The following is a 17,330-nucleotide window of genomic DNA, read 5'->3' on the forward strand; positions in this document are numbered from 1 at the left end:
TCTGCAAAGTCCATCAGCTGCTATTTTAGACCTGCCAACACTTCTGGTTGCTGGAGCTCCTCTAGAAGAGCTGAAGGAGCCTACTGCTGCTGCCAGTGAAATGTCTGTTTAAGCCTGAAGTGGACGGCATGAGATGGGTCACCGTCTGGCCCAAATTCTCACAGGACTATGTTATCAAGAGGAGAGGGGTGTTTTGTATTGAATGTCTGTATGCATGGATGTCAGAAATCCCTTGATTCGAGGATGATCTCTACCATGGCTCATTGATGAATCTTGAGATGACTTAAGAGTCCAAACCTTGAGCCACAGATCCATCCACAGAAGTTACAGGTCTTTCTGTGGGCCGTAAAGTGTCTTGCCCGCAAGGCAGAGAAGATGAAGGAGGAGGAGATGAATCCCAGGCTCCAGCCTGCTTTCCCCTGTGGAAAGACCTGCAACTTCTGTGGATGGATCTGTGGCTCAAGGATTGTACAACCTCAAGCATAGCTCTGCTACTAGCATGGATCTTCGAGAACTCCTGGCGCTCAGGCGAAGTGCCCAAAGATTGGAAGAAGGCCAATATGGTGCCTATCTTCAAGAAAGGGAGGAAAGTAGATCCAGGGAACTACAGGCCCATCAGCCTGACCTCTATCCCAGGGAAGATCTTGGGAAAAATCATCAAAGAGACCTGTCACAGAGCAGTGAGGTGCCCTGCTCCTACGAAGGGAAAAACTGCTGGGGAAGGAGCCCTAGCAGGGAGGAAGGAGCCCAGCTGTGGGTTGCCAGGGCAACTGGAGGGAGCAAGAGGTCACACCTGCCAGCGGTCAGCTGATTGAAAGGGGCCGGACCAGGCTCCTTTATAAACCTAGGAGATGAGGCCAGAGGTGGTTCCTTACTAGCAGCCATAGAGGAAGGAGCTCTCTCAGGGAAAGGATGGAGTATTTCCTGGTAGGCTTGAGCGTTGTTATGGCCGGGCAGCTTCTGTTTAAGTTATAGCCGGAGGGCTTGTGTTTGCGTTGTTGTTTGTAACCGGTGGTTTGGGTGAGGCTATTACGGGTTGGAGGAGGCCTCATAGGGGACCCACAGAGAAGTGTGGGGACCCAGTGCCAGTGGGGGCACAGCATTTGGGGTGCACAGACCCCAGCCCCAGAGAAAGGGGCAGCATTGTGGAGAAGCCCCAGTGTGGGCACGGTGAGCCCTGGAGAAGGGGGCAGCATTGTGGTGAGCCCAGAGAGAGGGCAGCCTTTATTGAGACAGCCCCAGAGAGAGGGCAGAATTATTGAGAAGGCCCCGGAGAGGGGGCACTACTGAGAAGCCCCAGTGCGGGCGTGGTGAGCCCAGAGAGGGCGCAACATTACTGAGGAGCCCCAGACAGGGGGCAGCATTACTGAGAAGCCCCAGTGCGGGTGTGGTGAGGCCCCGGAGAGAAGGCAGCACTACTGAGGAGCCCTGGAGAGGGGGGCACTATGGAGAAGCCCCAGTGCGGGCATGGTGAGCCCAGGGAGAGGGCAGCCTTTACTGAGACGGCCCCAGAGAGAGGGCAGCATTATTGAGATGACCCCAGTGCGGGCGTGGTGAGTCCAGAGAGGGCACAACATTACTGAGGAGCCCCAGAAAGGGGGCAGCACTACTGAGAAGCCCCAGTGTGGGCGTGGTGAGCCCAGAGAGAGGGCAGCCTTTATTGAAAAGGCCCTGGAGAGGGGGCACTACTGAGAAGCCCCAGTGCAGGCACACTGAGAACCCCGGAGAGGGGGCAGCACTATTGAGAAGCCCCAGTGCGGGCACGGTGACGCCCCGGAGAAGGGGCGGCATTATTGAGAAGCCCCAGTGCAGGCACGGAGGCCCCAGAGAAGGGGCAGCATTACTGAGGAGGCCCCAGAGGAGGGACAGCTCAATTGGGGAGTCCCAGGGAAGAGGGCACATAGTGAGTTAGGGCCAAGGAGAGCCCTAGCGCCGGAGAGGGCGCATGTCAAAGAAAGGAAGGCCCAGAGAGGACAAAAAGGGCCAGATTGTAATAAGGCTGGGACACAACGTCCATTCTGTCGGCGAGGTGTGGACTGCGGTGTAGGGGAGGAAACGGATCTGCAGATAGCGCCCCCTGGCAGCGGGGCAGTATGAGGGCAGCCTCCCACTAATTAACACCACTTAATCAATTAACAACAAGGCATGGCAGGAGAGTAGGCGGGCGGTTGCCCCAGGAAAAGGTGTGTGGGCCACGTTTAGGTCGGCCCAGAGCGGATACCTGTTACAAGACCGTTCTTGACAAACTGGCTGAAGGCAACATCCTGAGGGATAGCCAGCACGGGTTTGTTGCGGGTAGGTCTTGCCTGACCAATCTCATTTCCTTGTATAGATTCATAGATGTTAGGGTCGGAAGGGACCTCAATAGATCATCGAGTCCGACCCCCTGCATAGGTAGGAAAGAGTGCTGGGTCTAGATGACCCCAGCTAGATGCCTACCTAGCCTCCTCTTGAAGACCCCCAGAGTAGGGGAGAGCACCACCTCCCTTGGGAGCCCGTTCCAGACCTTGGCCACTCGAACTGTGAAGAAGTTCTTCCTAATGTCCAATCTAAATCTGCTCTCTGCTAGCTTGTGGCCATTATTTCTTGTAACCCCCGGGGGCGCCTTGGTGAATAAAACCTCACCAACTCCCTTCTGCACCCCCATGATGAACTTATAGGCGGCCACAAGGTCGCCTCTCAACCTTCTCTTGCGGAGGCTGAAAAGGTCCAGGTTCTCTAGTCTCTCCTCGTAGGGCTTGGCCTGCAAGCCCTTAACCATACGAGTGGCCCTTCTCTGGACTCTCTCCAGGTTATCTGCATCCCTCTTGAAGTGTGGTGTCCAGAATTGCACGCAGTACTTCAGCTGTGGTCTGACCAGCGCCCGATAGAGGGGAAGAATCACCTCTTTGGATCTATTCATCATGCATCTGCTGATGCACGATAAAGTGCCATTAGCTTTTCTGATGGCTTCGTCACACTGCCGACTCATGTTCATCTTGGAGTCCACTAGGACTCCAGATCCCTTTCCTCTTCCGTGCCACCCAGCAGGTCATTCCCTAGGCTGTAGGTGTGCTGGACATTTTTCCTCCCTAGGTGCAGCACTTTGCATTTCTCCTTGTTGAACTGCATTCTGTTGTTTTCTGCCCATATGTCCAACCTGTCCAGGTCTGCTTGCAGCTGTTCCCTGCCCTCCGGCGTGTCCACTTCTCCCCACAGTTTTGTGTCATCTGCAAACTTGGACAGAGTACACTTCGCTCCCTCGTCCAAGTCGCTGATGAAGACATTGAAGAGTATCGGTCCAAGGACCAAGCCCTGTGGGACCCCACTGCCCATACCCTTCCAGGTCAATACCGACCCATCCACTACGACTCTCTGAGTGCGACCCTCTAGCCAATTTGCCACCCACCGGACTGTGTAGTCATCCAAGTCACAGCCTCTTAACTTGTTCACCAGTATGGGGTGGGATACTGTATCGAAGGCCTTCCTGAAGTCTAAGTAAACCACGTCAACCCCTACTCCTGTGTCCAGGCGTTTCATAACCTGGTCATAAAAAGAGACTAGATTAGTCAGGCACGATCTGCCTGCTATGAACCTGTGCTGGTTTCCCTTCAGCATGATTTGTCCTGCCGGGCTCTCGCAAATGTGAGCCTTGATAATTTTTTCAAAGATTTTGCCGAGGATGGAGGTGAGACTGACTGGCCTATAGTTGCCCGGGTCCTCCTTCCTCCCCATCTTGAAAATGGGGACCACATTGGCCCTTTTCCAGTCCTCCGGGACCTGGCCCGTGCGCCACGAGTGTTCGAATATTTCCGCCAGTGGCTGTGCAATGACGTCAGCCAGTGCCTTCAGTACCCTCGGATGGAGCTCATCCGGGCCTGCCGACTTGAACGCATCCAGTTCCTCCAAGTGACTCTGAACCATCTCAGGGTCTACGCATGGCAGTCTGGCGTCTTGCTGCTGCCTCTCTACAACCCCAGTGAGAGACTTGTCGTGCCCCTCGCTTAGGAACACTGAGGCAAAGAACTCGTTGAGGAGTTCAGCCTTGTCCCCCCTGTCCGTCACCAATTGTTTCTGCCCGTTTAGCAGGGGTCCTATTCCTCCCTGGGCCTTCCTTTTACTCCCTATATATCTAAAAAACAATTTTTTGTTATCCTTTACTTGGGATGCCATCCTCAGCTCCATGGTAGCTTTGGCCCATCTAACTGCCTCCCTACAAGCACGAGCAGAGGAGGTATACTCCTCTTTAGTAATCTCTCCCTGTTTCCACTTTTTATATGCCCCCCTTTTTGGCCCGTAGACTGCCCTGGATTTCTCTGGTCAGCCAAGGAATCCTCCTGGCCCCTTTCCCTCTTTTTCCTCGCATCGGGATCGTCTTGCTTTGTGCCCGAAGGATCATTTCCTTAAGGCACAGCCACCTTTCTTGGGCTCCCATCTTTTCAAAACTCCTACTCTGCAGTGCGTCCTTGACTAATCAAGGAAAATCATTGAAATCGTTCATTGAAATCAGCTTTCCTAAAGTCTAGCACTTTCACCCTACTAGTTACCTTACCCACTCGACGTCTTATGATGAATTCTATTATTAGGTGATCACTGTCCCCCAAATGGCCACCGATCTGTAGGTCCCCTACCATATCATCCCCCGTTGCCAATACCAGATCCAGTAAGGCATCCCCCTAGGGGGACCGTGTACTTCCTGTGTCAGGTGGAGGTCCTGTACACAGGATAGGAACCTGCGTGACCTATCACCTGGACAAGGGAGAAGAGATTGACGTCATATATCTTGATTTTAAAAAAGCTTTTGATCTGGTATCCCATGACCATCTCATAGAAAAACTGGCCAACTGCGGCCTCGTCTACATCACAGTCTGTGGGCTGTGGAATTGGCTCCGTGGTTTGACCCAGAGGGTGGTAGCTGATGAAGTCAATCATCATGGTGCCCTGTGACCAGTGGGGTCCCCCCAAGGCTCTGTCCTTGAGCCTATTCTTTTCAACATCTTCATTAATGATGTGGACATTGGTATCAGAAGTGGACTGCCCAAGTTCGCTGATGACACCAAACTTTGGGGTAAAACATCCACACCCAAGGACAGGATGGTGATCCAGGCTGACCTTGGCAGGCTCGGAAAATTGGTGGACAAAAACCTGATGGCCTTCAACGCTGAAAAATGCAAGGTACTCCACCTTGGGAAGGAAAACCCGCAGCATGCTTATAGGCTTGGCAGTGCTATGCTTGCTAGCACCATGGTCAAAAGGGATTTGGGGGTCATGATTGACCACAAGATGAATACAAGCCACCAATGTGATGTTGCAGCCAGCAAAGTGAGCAAAATTCTGGCTTGCATCCATAGATGCTTCTCTAGCAAATCTCAGGATGTCATCCTCCTGCTGTACTCGGCCTTGGTGAGGCCGCAGCTGGAGTACTGCGTCCAGTTCTGGGCTCCACAATTTAAAAAGTATGTGGAAAAGCTTGAGAGAGTCCAGAGGAGAGCCACGTGCATGATCAGAGGGCAGGAAAACAGGTGTTATAATGAGAGGCTGAGAGCCATGGGACTCTTCAGCCTGGAAAAGAGCAAGCTCAGGGGGGACTTGGTAGCTGCCTATAAGTATATAAGGGGTGCTCACCAGGATCTGATGGAAAGTCTGTTCACCAGAGCGCCCCATGGAATGACAAGGTCAAATGGTCACAAACTCCTACAAGACTGTTTCAGGCTGGACATAAGGAAGAACTTCTTTCCTGTCCGAGGCCCCAAGGCTTGGAACAGACTGCTGCCAGAGGTCGTGCAAGCACCTACTCTGGACTCCTTTAAGAGTCAATTGGACATTTATCTTGCTGGGATCCTGTGACCCCTGCTGACTTCCTGCCCCTGGGGCAGGGGGCTGGACTCAATGATCTTCCAAGGTGCCTTCCAGCCGTAATGTCCATGAATCTATGAAACCAAGAGGCACCCTGTGTCAAGGAATGTGTCTTGCCCTTGATGCAGAGAAAAGAGAGTGGAGAAAGGAAGAGGAGAGGAATCCCAGCCTGTGACTGCTTCAGGCTCCTCACATTGGCCTTTACAGCTCCAGGACCACCAGCACTGCCTGGGCTTGGGGTGCAGTGAGGCCTCCCTGGGAAGCGGTTGGCCTGGTTGCTTCACTGGGTCCTGCTTTGCTCCTGTGGCCTGGTGAGATTGAGATCATGACTGTCCTTGGGGGTCTGCAATGGGGGGGCGTCCCTTCTATTCCTCCTGTGTTTCCACCAGTACCGGACCCTGGAGCACTTTCTTCCCGTAAAGGAGGCACACCCAGTGGCACACCCACCCTCTCCACTGGGGGCTGCTAGGACCACAGGGATTCAACCTGAGGCAGCCAGGCCAGCAGACGCAACCTGGGTCCTTAGCACCACTGCACAGCTGGTCAGACAGCAGCCCCAGCCCAGTCTGGTCCCTCCTATGAGGATGTTAAGAAGGAGTCAAGTGACCAAGGGAACGTATAGGCACCTCAAGCCCCTGACAGGGAGTATAAACCCCCTCCTACTTCCTGTGAGATTTCTCTCAGCAACATCACTCATGTATGTGCTCCTTGGACCTCTGCCTTGCTGGCCAGATGCCCTGGTTTTGAATTTTTATGGTCCTAACAAGGGTGTGGGGAGCAGCCAGGCCCTGTGCTCTGAGAGTGCCACTAGCTCAAGCTAGGAGGTGTAGGACATCCTGGCCGGTGAAGCCTGGTGGGACAGGAGGGTGCAAGCCAGAGGAGCATGAGGTGACAGGCGCGTCATGGTGTCTCTCGGTCCCCAGCAACTGTCTGTACTGGGGTGACAGCACTGCCGGCCTCCCAGGACACACAGGGAGGAGCTGACGGATGCTCCACTCTCTGCTGGGGCAGCACCAACCTACAGACCAGCGTGCGAGCGTGTGGGGCAGGCCTGGCCATGCCGGAGGGCTCTCCTGACCTGACCTGGGCTGCTCCAGGAGTGGGCTTAGTTGTTCCTGCCCCAGACCCCCGGGTCCCTGGACACTGCCCTCTACCACTTTGTATCCTACACGTCTGGGCATCAGTGCTAGGGTGATCACCTTTTTAAAATGTAAAAGCAGGACACATACCTGCCTCCCCCACTGCTGGTGGCACGGCTGGAGCCAAGCCAAGTGGGGGGAGATGCGGGCTGCCCGCTGTGGGCTCAGGGCTCCCCACCCCGCTGCCCTTCCCCAGGGAGCCCCACACCAGCTGTGCATCCCCAGTCTACCTGGCAACAGCAGGGGCGGTAGTGTGGAGTTGTGCCCCCTGTTGTTGCTGGGTGGGCAGGGGGTGTGCTGGTGTGGCGGCATGGGGGCTCCCAGGGCAAAGGCATCAGGGTGGGAGCCCTGAGCCTGCAGCGGGCAGCCTGTATCCACCCCTGCCCTGTGCACAAATTGGGGGGGGGGGGGCATGTGCCCCCCTCAGGGGGTGCAGCAATGGTGAGGAAGCACCCCTTGCCCCCTGGACGAGTTGCCTGTAGCTCCATTCTGCTCCCTGCCCCGGCCTGGGTCCCATGCACCACCCTGCCTGGGCAGCACCCTCCGGCCCAGCTCCTGCCCCACTCCCTCCCTCACTGTGGGGGCCTCAATCTGCCCGCCTGCCCCATTACCTGCAGGGAGCTGCTCTTCATACTGCCCAGCTGTACTCCTGGCCACGTGCATGTGTGCAGGTGCACACGTACACATTGCACCCCCTGTGTCCTGCTCCCTGCAGCCCCTTGTAGGCTGAAACACTGCCCACCTGCAAGAGGAAACCTGGCATCTTTCAATCCCTGCAGGATACTGCAGATCCAGGACAAATGCTGTTCCAGAGTCATGCAACATGGGACCGTGACTTGTTCCTATTCCAGGACCATCCTGCCCAATTAGAGGTGAGTGGTCACCCTACTCGGCATTCTCCCCTCCAAACAAACCTGTCACCTGGGGTTTGCTTTTGGGAGGACAGAGACAGGAATGAACACGTTCCTTGGGACTCTCAGACACCACGGAGGCTCAGTAACACTCCCAGCTCACAGAAGTTCCTGGGTGAGCCAGTGTATGGACAAGTCCCTGGCAGCTCTGCCTCTTCCTGACTGCAATCCCAGCCTCAGAAAGGGACTTGTGCCAGGCAGGACCACCTGCAAACTCAGGCCAGAGACTCCCGCCCCATGGCCCCTACCTTGGACTTGGGACTCCCATGTGAGTTGCAGCCCCTTAGCCCAGTGATGCCTAGCCCTGATTTGGAGATCTCAAGGGACAGATGGGTCATTCTAACAGCTAAATCCTCTCCCTGAAATCCTTTCATGAAAACCTTTTTGGACACAAACAGAGCACCTCTTATATCACAACACTGGAGAATCTTGGAGGAAAGCTTGGGCAGAAAACACTTTCCCGAATAAACACCTTGTTTCTGACCCAACAACAGGGCTTCAACCTTCCATGGAGCATGTGGACAACCCTGAATAGGATACACACTGGACATGGCCAGTGTGGCCCCTTGATTCATAGATTCATAGATGTTGGGGTCAGAAGGGACCTCAATAGATCATCATGATGTACAAGTGGCACCTAAAAACCTCACCTGGTTGTGACTGTGGAAACCTGGACCAAACCATGGAGTACATAACATCGTGCCCCAGATACAAATTTGAGGGCGACGTTCTGGAGTTACACTCACTTTCCAGCAGGGCATTGGCCTGGCTGGGGAATTTGGAATTAAAACTGTGATGATGGCTCTTGCTCCTAAAGCCATACAAAAGAAAGAAAGAAAGAACGAACCTTTTCCCCATGAAAATCTGCGCCTGGTCCTGTCCATCCATCACTGCAGCCCCAGGCTCTTTCTCTCCCTGTCTCTTCTGGATTACAGAGCCCTCCAACGGCCAAAAGCTCTCCTTGCAGGGACTTCCAAATCAGGAAAAAATCATCCCTACCCCACTGCCTTCGCTTTATTAAATTACCGTATTTAATGCCATATGTGGCATCAGGAAGGAATTTTGCCCCACAGACAGATTGGTATGAATGGGGGGTTGTTGTCTTCCTCTGTAGTGGGGGCCATGGCCTTCTACTGGGGATCTCTTGAGCATATACTGACAACCTTTGCTGCAGCTGGACATTGGCTGCCGTGGTCTCCCTGCTTTACCTGTGGCAGATTTGGGTGTGAGGTCTTATGTTGTGTCAGGGGTGACTGTAGTTTTGCTAAGAGCCTAGACAGTGGATGTGTCTGGAACAGTTTGGGTAGGGACGATCCTGCCTCAGGCAGGGGTTTGGATTAGATGTGACCTCTGGAGCTCCCTTCCAGCCCTGCTACTCCATGATTCTGTGACTGCAGAGTTGGGCACTTGGACAAGTTACCAGGGAGATAAAAAGGAAGGGATTTCCCATGGATCTGCTGCCTCAAGTCAATAACCTATGTGGACATGGGGCTGGGGGATATGACTTATGAGGAAAGACTGAGGAAAGTGGACTTATTTAGTCTAGAAAAGAGGAGACTGAGAGGGGACTTAATAGAAGCCTTCAACTACCTGAAGGGGAGTTCGAAAGAGGATGGAGCTGGACTGTTCTCAGTGGCGGCAGATGCTAGGACCAGGATGCAGCCAACTCCATCTGGAAAAGGGGCATGTGGCATAGGCTGTTCAAAGCTCCCCTGGGAAGGGAAGTGGACAAGGAAAACAAAGGGGACAATGACACAACTGGACCTGAAGACAGTGAGGAGGACAACAACAGGATCAGCAGCAGCGGAAGCAACAGTGACATGGACACCAACAAGGACTGTGAATGAACTGAGAAGGGAAACCCCAAATTGGGGCTGGGACTATGAGACTGTTTGGGTTAGGGAAGGACAGAGGGTGGGTGCGTGTGGGCACAGGGGAGCAGGTGTGGATATTGTAATGGGTGCATGGGTTTATTAAAGTGGTTTGGAAAAGAAAAGTTGCAATGGAAGTCTATGATAGAGGATTTATATAGATATAGATATATTTTAATAATTTAAAAAAGGGGAAGTTTAGGTTAGATATTAGGAAGAATTTTCTCACTAGAAGGATAGTAAAACACTGGAACATTACCTAGAGAGGTGGTAGAGTCTCCATCCTTGGCGGTTTTCAAAACCTGGCTTGACAAAGTCTTGGCTGGGGTGATGTAGAGGGGGCTGGTCCTGCTTTGAGCAGGGGACTGGACTAGATGTGACCTCCTGAGGTCCCTTCAACCCTCATTGTCTATGATTCTGTAATACTCTTAGCTCATGGTAAAGAAAGACCAACCCCATGGCACTGTGGCTCTCTTCTTTACCAGGATCTGAACTACTAAAGTATATGGTGCAGATGGTGCAGTGGACACCCCCTTTTACTTGGCCATGGAGTGTCCATGGCCTGAGTTTGTTTAATCCCCTCTAGCCACGTCTACACAGTGAGCTCACTGCACGTGGCAGCAGTATTTGCAAGGAAGGCACTCTGCTCCTGTAGGGATGCCTCCTAACCCAGAAGCAGCAGTCACCACTGCACAGTACTGTGGACTGGCTGATTAATTGGCTCTTTCTCCCTGCAGTGCTAATTAACCTTCCCACCGCACCATGTGGACATGGCTACACTGCTTGTGGGTTAAGATGCAGCACAGTGTGTCACAGCTTCACTACCTGGCATAAGATGTCTACTGAATCCCTAAAATGCCACACACCATTCATTTCTGGGCTCTCTCCAATTGTTTGTATCCTGCAGCCCTGGACCTGGATGCAGCATTCAATGATGATCTCACTCCCAGGTTTTGTCAAGGAATCCTTGCTTCTCATGTTGGGCAGGGGACCATTCTCGTCTTGTGATATTTTACCTATAATTTTATTTACGTATATTCTATGCATATATTTATCTACATATATTTTTGCTTTTCTCCTCCACTATTTCCCCAATGTGGTGGGGGGTGTTTGGAGCTGGGCCCCACAGGGAAGGGAGGTAACTCCTTTGCTAACTATCTTGGGGGGGATTGTTAACCCCTTTGTTAACAATCTTTGCAGCAGCAGGACATTAGCTACCACTGTTGCCCTGCTCCACCTGTGGCAGGTTAGGGTGTTAGGCCTTGTGGATGACAGGGGCACCTGTGTAGTTTTAGTAATTGGTTAGACACGGATTTCTTTAGGATGGTTTGGATAGGGATAATCCTGCTTCTGGCAGGGGGTGGGACTACATCTGACTTCTGGAGATCCCTTTTAGCCCTACTTTGATACAAAGATGGAGTGATTCATTTCTACTAGCAGGTTAGTTTTCTTCCACTAAAAACCCTATCACCTGCCTGTACCTAGTAGCATTTTTTTTACAAATTCCTGCAACCATAAAATTAAATTCCTGAAAGACAGGAAGCCTTAGAGCAGTGGGGCTGGAAGGGACCTCCCACATCTAGTCCATCCCCCTGCCTGAAGCCAACTGTATTCTTGTTCTGCCTCCTGGGTCCCTTCAAATGGACCCTGTGCACTTGTCCTGCACCAACAACTGTTTTGCTTCTTTCCTTAGCTAATTCAGCTGCCAGTGAAATTTGAATGCATTAGTCCAGAGTCAGGTCAACCTCTCCCTTAGTTTAGGATTAGATGTTCAACAAGTAATTCTGTTAGGGGGGCTCTTAAGTTCCCAAAATTATATGTGGATGCTAGTGTTTTCAGCTCTGTAACAGTTATTAATTCCTGATTCCAGGTAAAATAACAGTATTTTTCCAAAGCTGCTTTTTTTTTTTTTTTTTTCTGGGGTTACAGTACTTATCAAAAGCCTTCATCTGCTGCCCTAATGTATTGTGTTGTACTCATTTCTCTTTCCCTTGTCCCAGTGAGGTAATGGAAATGGTTTGCCTCCATTTTCTCATCCTTGGCTGCTCAGCTGTGTGTACAAGGTCAGCTTTTTCTTCCACAGCTTCTATGCTGCTGCCAGGTTTTTTGACTGGAAAGCCAGATGTGCAGGGGGTCTGAGCCCCATTCTGCTTCCTGCGGTTTCTGCTGTGTGGGTGATGCTCTCAATCGCATACTCCTCGTTGTTGTTCTCATCTACTGCCACCATATTTCCTGCATAAAGCTCTGTGCAGATAGCCAAGGGAGCCCATTTGGGCTGCAGGCACTCGGATCTTTATTAGAAGAGCCACATGCTCCATGCTGCTGCTTGCAGCCATGAGGTGCACCATGTGTCTGAAGCCATTACAAAATTCCCCAAGCGCACGGAGATTCCTGGTGTCTCTCTCCAAATCACCCCCACTACGGCTCATGTTCCAGCCTACAGGCTGTTACATGCCCATGATTCATTAGCTAAACCTAGGTATGTCCCATAGTAATCTATAGTGTCAAAGCATTTACACCTGGTGGACTGAGGTCTTTGCAACATATAAAATGCTCTATTTTATGTTGGTTTGTTTCTTGTAGTCAAGAAAAGCGGGAGTGAAAGCTAAGAGCATTTTCCAAGGGGGATGGAGCCTGAAAAGACTGAGAACCACTGGTCTAAGAAGACAAAACAGGTGGAAGGTGGAGCAGAGAATTAGTTTCTTAAATGCCAATGGCTTACAGATAGGCATCCCCCCCCCCACATCTTTTACAATTCATTATATCACACACAGAAGCAGCCCTCCACCCTTCTCTTCCCAGCTGCTTTCCCAGCATGCTTCCTTGGGAGCAGGACCCTTAAATTTGGCAGAGCCAAGCTGCTGCTGAGCTCAAACAGTCCTGTCCCATTAGGCTGCTGGCTGGCAGTTGTCTTTTTTCCAGCTTTACTGGTAAGTCTTAACTCTGGCTATATGTTGCTGTGTGTTCCCCTTTCTCTCTCTCTCTTTCTTTCAAGGAGACAGCAGTTTGGATATTCAGTGGTGTTGTGGAGCCCTGCATGTGAGAAAGGAGCTGTCTTTCCTGCTAACGGACCCCTGATGAGAGCCCTCAGGCCTTGCTGCAAGCCAAGTAAACAATGCCCTATCGAAACTGGGGAAACTGAGGCACAAAGCCATGCAGTAGCTTGTGCGCGTCAGAGCTCAGCCCTGACTCCAGGTGTCCTGCTCTGCAGACCAGCGCTCGCTCCTCTCTCTCAATAGCCCCTAGCAGAAAAAATCCCAGGGCTAATACATTGATGTAAATGGCCGAAGAGCAGAAGCTGTGCCAGGCGGAGATGAACCGGCAGGGATTCATAGATGCTGGGGTCAGAAGGGACCTCAGCAGATCATCGAGTCTGACCCCCTGCCCTGGACAGCAAAGAGTGCTGGGGTCAGATGATACCAGCCAGATGCTTGTCCAGCCTTCTCTTAAAGACCTTAAAGGATTTTTTTTGCAGAGGGATCTCTGGTCCCGTGTGGCTAGACCAGCTTTTGCATGCAAGGCCAGGTCTTGAAACAGCAGCTGCCTTATCTTATCAGGGGCCTGGAGGCATTTCTTGGTGTCAAGCATATGTTCTGCTTAAACACAAGGCCATATGTCTGTCAGCCGTGCCCCTGCCCAGCTGGCCTGGGAGCCCTCCACCCCTCCCTTCAGGTGCAAGGTGCCTGCCCGTCTGCCCTCACACAACATGGCGGCCACCTCCCCACGGTTCCCAACGGGAGTGAAGCTGCCCCCGCAGACCCCGGATGGAGCTGCCAGGCTGCCCTCGACCAAGATGGCGCCGCCTCCCATGCTTCCCAAGGGCGGTGAAGGCAGGGGTGGGAGCCCGGATGTGAGCGCCCCTCAGGGGGCGGGGCCGGGTGCCCGGATGTTCCTCCTGCTTCAGACGGGGAGAGAAGCTGACGGATCCAACATGGCTGCCCGGGTCCTGAGGAGAGAGTGAGCGAGGCCTAGTCAGCCCGAGCCCCGGGCGGCGCCGCCCGGCAGCAGCGGGGCATGGGCCAGCGGCACTAGGGGCGGGGAGGCCCCGGGGGCCCGGGCGGGGGGGCGCAGGCCCCGGCGGGCCGTTACCCGGCGCTCGGGGCGAGGCGGGGGCAGGGCGCCCGGCCCCTACCCCGGGCCGGGAGGGGATGGGGGGCGCCCCGGAGGCCTGAGCCCCTCGGCCAGGAGCCCCCAGGAAATACCGCCCCTCCTGGGCCCCTTCGTCTTTGCTGGGGGGAGGCGAGGAGCCAGGTGTGTCTGTTGGCCTGTGGGAGAGGAGAGGAGAGGAGAGTCTGAAGGCTGTGAATTCAAACCAAACATTTCTTAAAAATACACGGGGTTTTTTTGGGGGGGTGGGGGGAGGTTGGGGTGGTTGGTTGGGTTTTTTTGGTTTTTTTTTTTTTTTGTCCCAGCCTCAGCTCAAACCAGCTTTTCCTGGCCTGCCAGGAGAGAGGGCGGGGAGGGGGGAGGAGAAGGCAGGGAGAGAATTGCTAAGCTGTGATCACATGTATTAATTAATTAATACAAGGGGAGGAAAGCTGTGATCGTAGAGAACGAAGGAGTGGGGAAGGTTTTCGGGACCCTCTTCGGGCAGCAGATCGCCAGGTTTCAGGGGAGTTTTAGTTCTGTTGTTTGGGAGCTTTCAGCTTACTTTCCGGGAGAGTCAAATATTTAATTGCTGCAGTTAAAAGAAGGACGAGTCTGGCAGCTGTGCGGCGAGCCGGCTGTTGGGAATGTGACGCTTCTCGTCTGCGCTCGGAGAGGGGCCTTTTCTTGGACGAAACAGTGTTAAGGGGTAGGGGGAGGGAAACGAGCACTAAAAGCGACCATCGCAATTTAAAAATGAAGTGGAAGGTACGGGTTGAATTTTAAAATAATTCCCCGTTCTGTTGACCTTTCCTTGGGTATCGGTGAATTGGTTTTGGACGTCAGTTTTCCAGAAATTATTATATTATTTATTATTACAATATTAAAAGGAGAAAAATTGAGGGCAAGGAAAAGTAGGCGGGAAGCTCATCTTATTTGCAAGGTTAATGACAAGGTGTTAGCCGTAAAGAAATGGGCCAATCAGAGCTTTAATGCAAATTATACTTTTTAAGAGAAATGACCTAGAGGGTACAAATTTGATTCTTTTCCTCTTCCCTCCCTCACGTCAACGACTCTTTCAGTGAGGTAGGCATCAGAGTTTTTTGGGGGAAAACCTTTGGGCAACTTCAAGGCAAGTCTACCAGTTTCAATATTTCATTCTGCTCGTCGAACTTGAGAAGTTAGACTTCCCTGACCCAAGAGCCATATGTCAAACAGTTCACAATTTTTTATTTAATAAGAAGTAAAGTGAAGGGGGTTATAGAAGACTACTTAAAAATTCATGGTCGGCCACTGTATTCAAATCGCAGCACCGGAGAGGATATAAGCAGGAAAGGAAGCACTTCAGATTCAGGTTGGTTTTTATATATTTTATAGTATGGTAGTGATTCATTCACTTCTGTTTATCTCCCTGGAAGGTACGGTTAGCCCAAGTGGAAATAGGCAGAATATTAGGTCTTGTGCTGGTCTGGGTTCGTGAGACTGACTGGGCCTCCAGCTGAAGCATTACCCAGCGGATGTGTAAAAGTTTCCCTTCCATCGGGTAAGCTTTAAACTCCAGCTAAAACAGAGTAAGTGATTTGGATTGGGAGGGAGGGGACAGAGGACAGTGAACCTGGTTCTCAAGCCAAGGCGCAAACACAAGATTGTTCGGACAGAGTCTAGTGACCCTTGTGTCTTCCTGGACTCCAGAACAATTGTGGAAAGGTCTCTGCATCCTGCCTTCTAGAATTATGGAACAAAGGAGTGCTCTATAGAGATTCTGGGGCTTAATAACATTTGAAATGGCACCAGAGGGCTAGAAGCGCATCCCCAAAGTGTGGAGCTTCAGCTCACTGAATAAGGTAAATTTTAGAAGGTGCAGAACCCTTTAACAGCCCATGGGAAGGCTGAAGGACGATTTTGTATTGGTTTCATTTTTTTCTGAGGTTAAGGCTTAACTTCCAAAAGTTTGGGCATGGCGCTATAGGCACACACAGCAGGGAATCCTGTTGTGGAGGTGAAGGGAGGGAGTATACTCTGTGTATTGTATTAAGTTTTTGTGCTGTGGTCCAGGGAATAGGGCACTGCGCTTGGAGTAAGCTGCTTGGGCCAGATCCTGGCTCTGGTCCTGACTTCCTATGTGATGTAGGTTGCATTGCCTGGCTGACTTAGGCCCCAGTTATCCTTTCTATACAGTGGAGAAGATGAAGCTGATTTTCTTTGAGATGCTTGTGTGGAAAGTGCTCTCAAAACAGTGTGTGATTAGTCATGGCCAAAGTGCAGTTCAGAACATTTATTTTCAGAAGCAATCTGGGTTCCGATAGGCTTCCTTTCCTCTAGTGTTATGTCCCAGCCCTAGTTTTGACCCTGAATTCTAGCTACACACCGCTCTGGTTACCACTCGTGCAGACGTTGTGTTTCATCAGCTCTCTTTTTGGCTGTGTAGGCCCTGTGTACAGTGCAACTCTTGTGTGGTTACAAACTCAGCTGTGAGCTTAGCTGTCTGTGTGTCTGCCCAGCGTGGTTAATGTTTCATTTTATCACCCTAGTTGCAGCTTTGCCCCTGCCTGCACCCTGGCCTTGCAGGTGACTAAATTTCTGTAGCTATCTATCTGGACAAACTGTTAGTTTGCATTTTGGAAGGATCCCTTGTTTGCCTATACAGCCAGGTTGTCCCAGCTGTCTACATGATAATAGTATCTCGGGGCGCATTTCCCTGCTTACTGCTGTTCCTGCTCGGGTTACACTCCCTTCATCCTTGGCTGAGGCATTATGGGGGATCACTTGGATACTACTCTTAAGTGATATACATGCTCAAACTTTGTCTATGGCAGGGTATTTCTGCAGGCAGATAGCAGCTGCTGCAGGAAAGTCTCTGGAGCACGCGTGTCTCTGCATGCTTGTGTTGGATCTGTAGGCTCCACTGCTCAGCTATGGTGGAAGGGAGTAGAGTGCACCCTCAGGAGACATCACAGCTGAAAGGACCTCAACAGTGGGCAGAAATCTACACGTGTTGCCTAATGGCAGAGTCCTTTCAGTGGGGGAGATGGTTATTCTGCTGGCAGGAAACAAAAAGCACAGAGCACCTACTAGTGCGAACACATTTTTCCAGCAAAACTGTGCAGTGTTAGATCAAGCTTTGAGGAAGAGAACTACCTAGCTTGCCCCAGGGTACACTGATATTATGCTGCCTACTTGTGCTAGTATACATAAAGATGCAAACCAGACTGATCTAGGTGGCTGTGCTGTGAAAGAAGCTGTTAGTTTGGGCACCAGCCTTTTTGTAGGTGTCAGGTCAGGGGAGGTGGTCATGAGCAGCACACACAACTACAGTGGTGGTTATTGGATGTACAGATCTTTCATTACGTGGCATTGGAGCCAGCTGTGAAGTTGCTTTTCATGATAAAGGCCCTTTCCACTGGAAGAAAATTCATTCATTCTATTTTTCCATATGGTTCTCCCTTGCAGCATTAGTGATGGTTTGTAGCCCATGTTTTAAACACTTT

The 17,330-nt window shown here is 51.7% G+C and overlaps 1 protein-coding gene across 6 annotated transcripts in view; it reads left to right on the forward strand.

Moving 5' to 3' along the window:
• Nucleotides 1-904: 904 nt before the first annotated feature.
• Nucleotides 905-17,330, forward strand: part of DEDD (death effector domain containing) — a 48,598-nt gene continuing 32,172 nt past the window's right edge. The window contains exons 1-2 of one of the 6 annotated variants that reach the window (XM_059718656.1): nucleotides 12,615-12,686; nucleotides 15,261-15,385. Coding sequence is in view for 1 of the 6 variants with exons in the window: in XM_059718658.1 (XP_059574641.1) it covers nucleotides 913-927 (15 nt within the window). In the remaining 5 variants the exon portion in view is untranslated. Of the gene's footprint in view, nucleotides 928-12,614; nucleotides 12,687-13,620; nucleotides 13,714-14,153; nucleotides 15,197-15,260; nucleotides 15,386-17,330 lie in introns of those variants that run through there. The other 5 variants (XM_006262726.4, XM_059718658.1, XM_059718657.1 and 2 more) reach the window with 5 other exon arrangements.

This window comes from Alligator mississippiensis, chromosome 15 (assembly GCF_030867095.1).
Source record: "Alligator mississippiensis isolate rAllMis1 chromosome 15, rAllMis1, whole genome shotgun sequence".
Classification (NCBI taxonomy): Eukaryota; Metazoa; Chordata; order Crocodylia; family Alligatoridae; genus Alligator; species Alligator mississippiensis.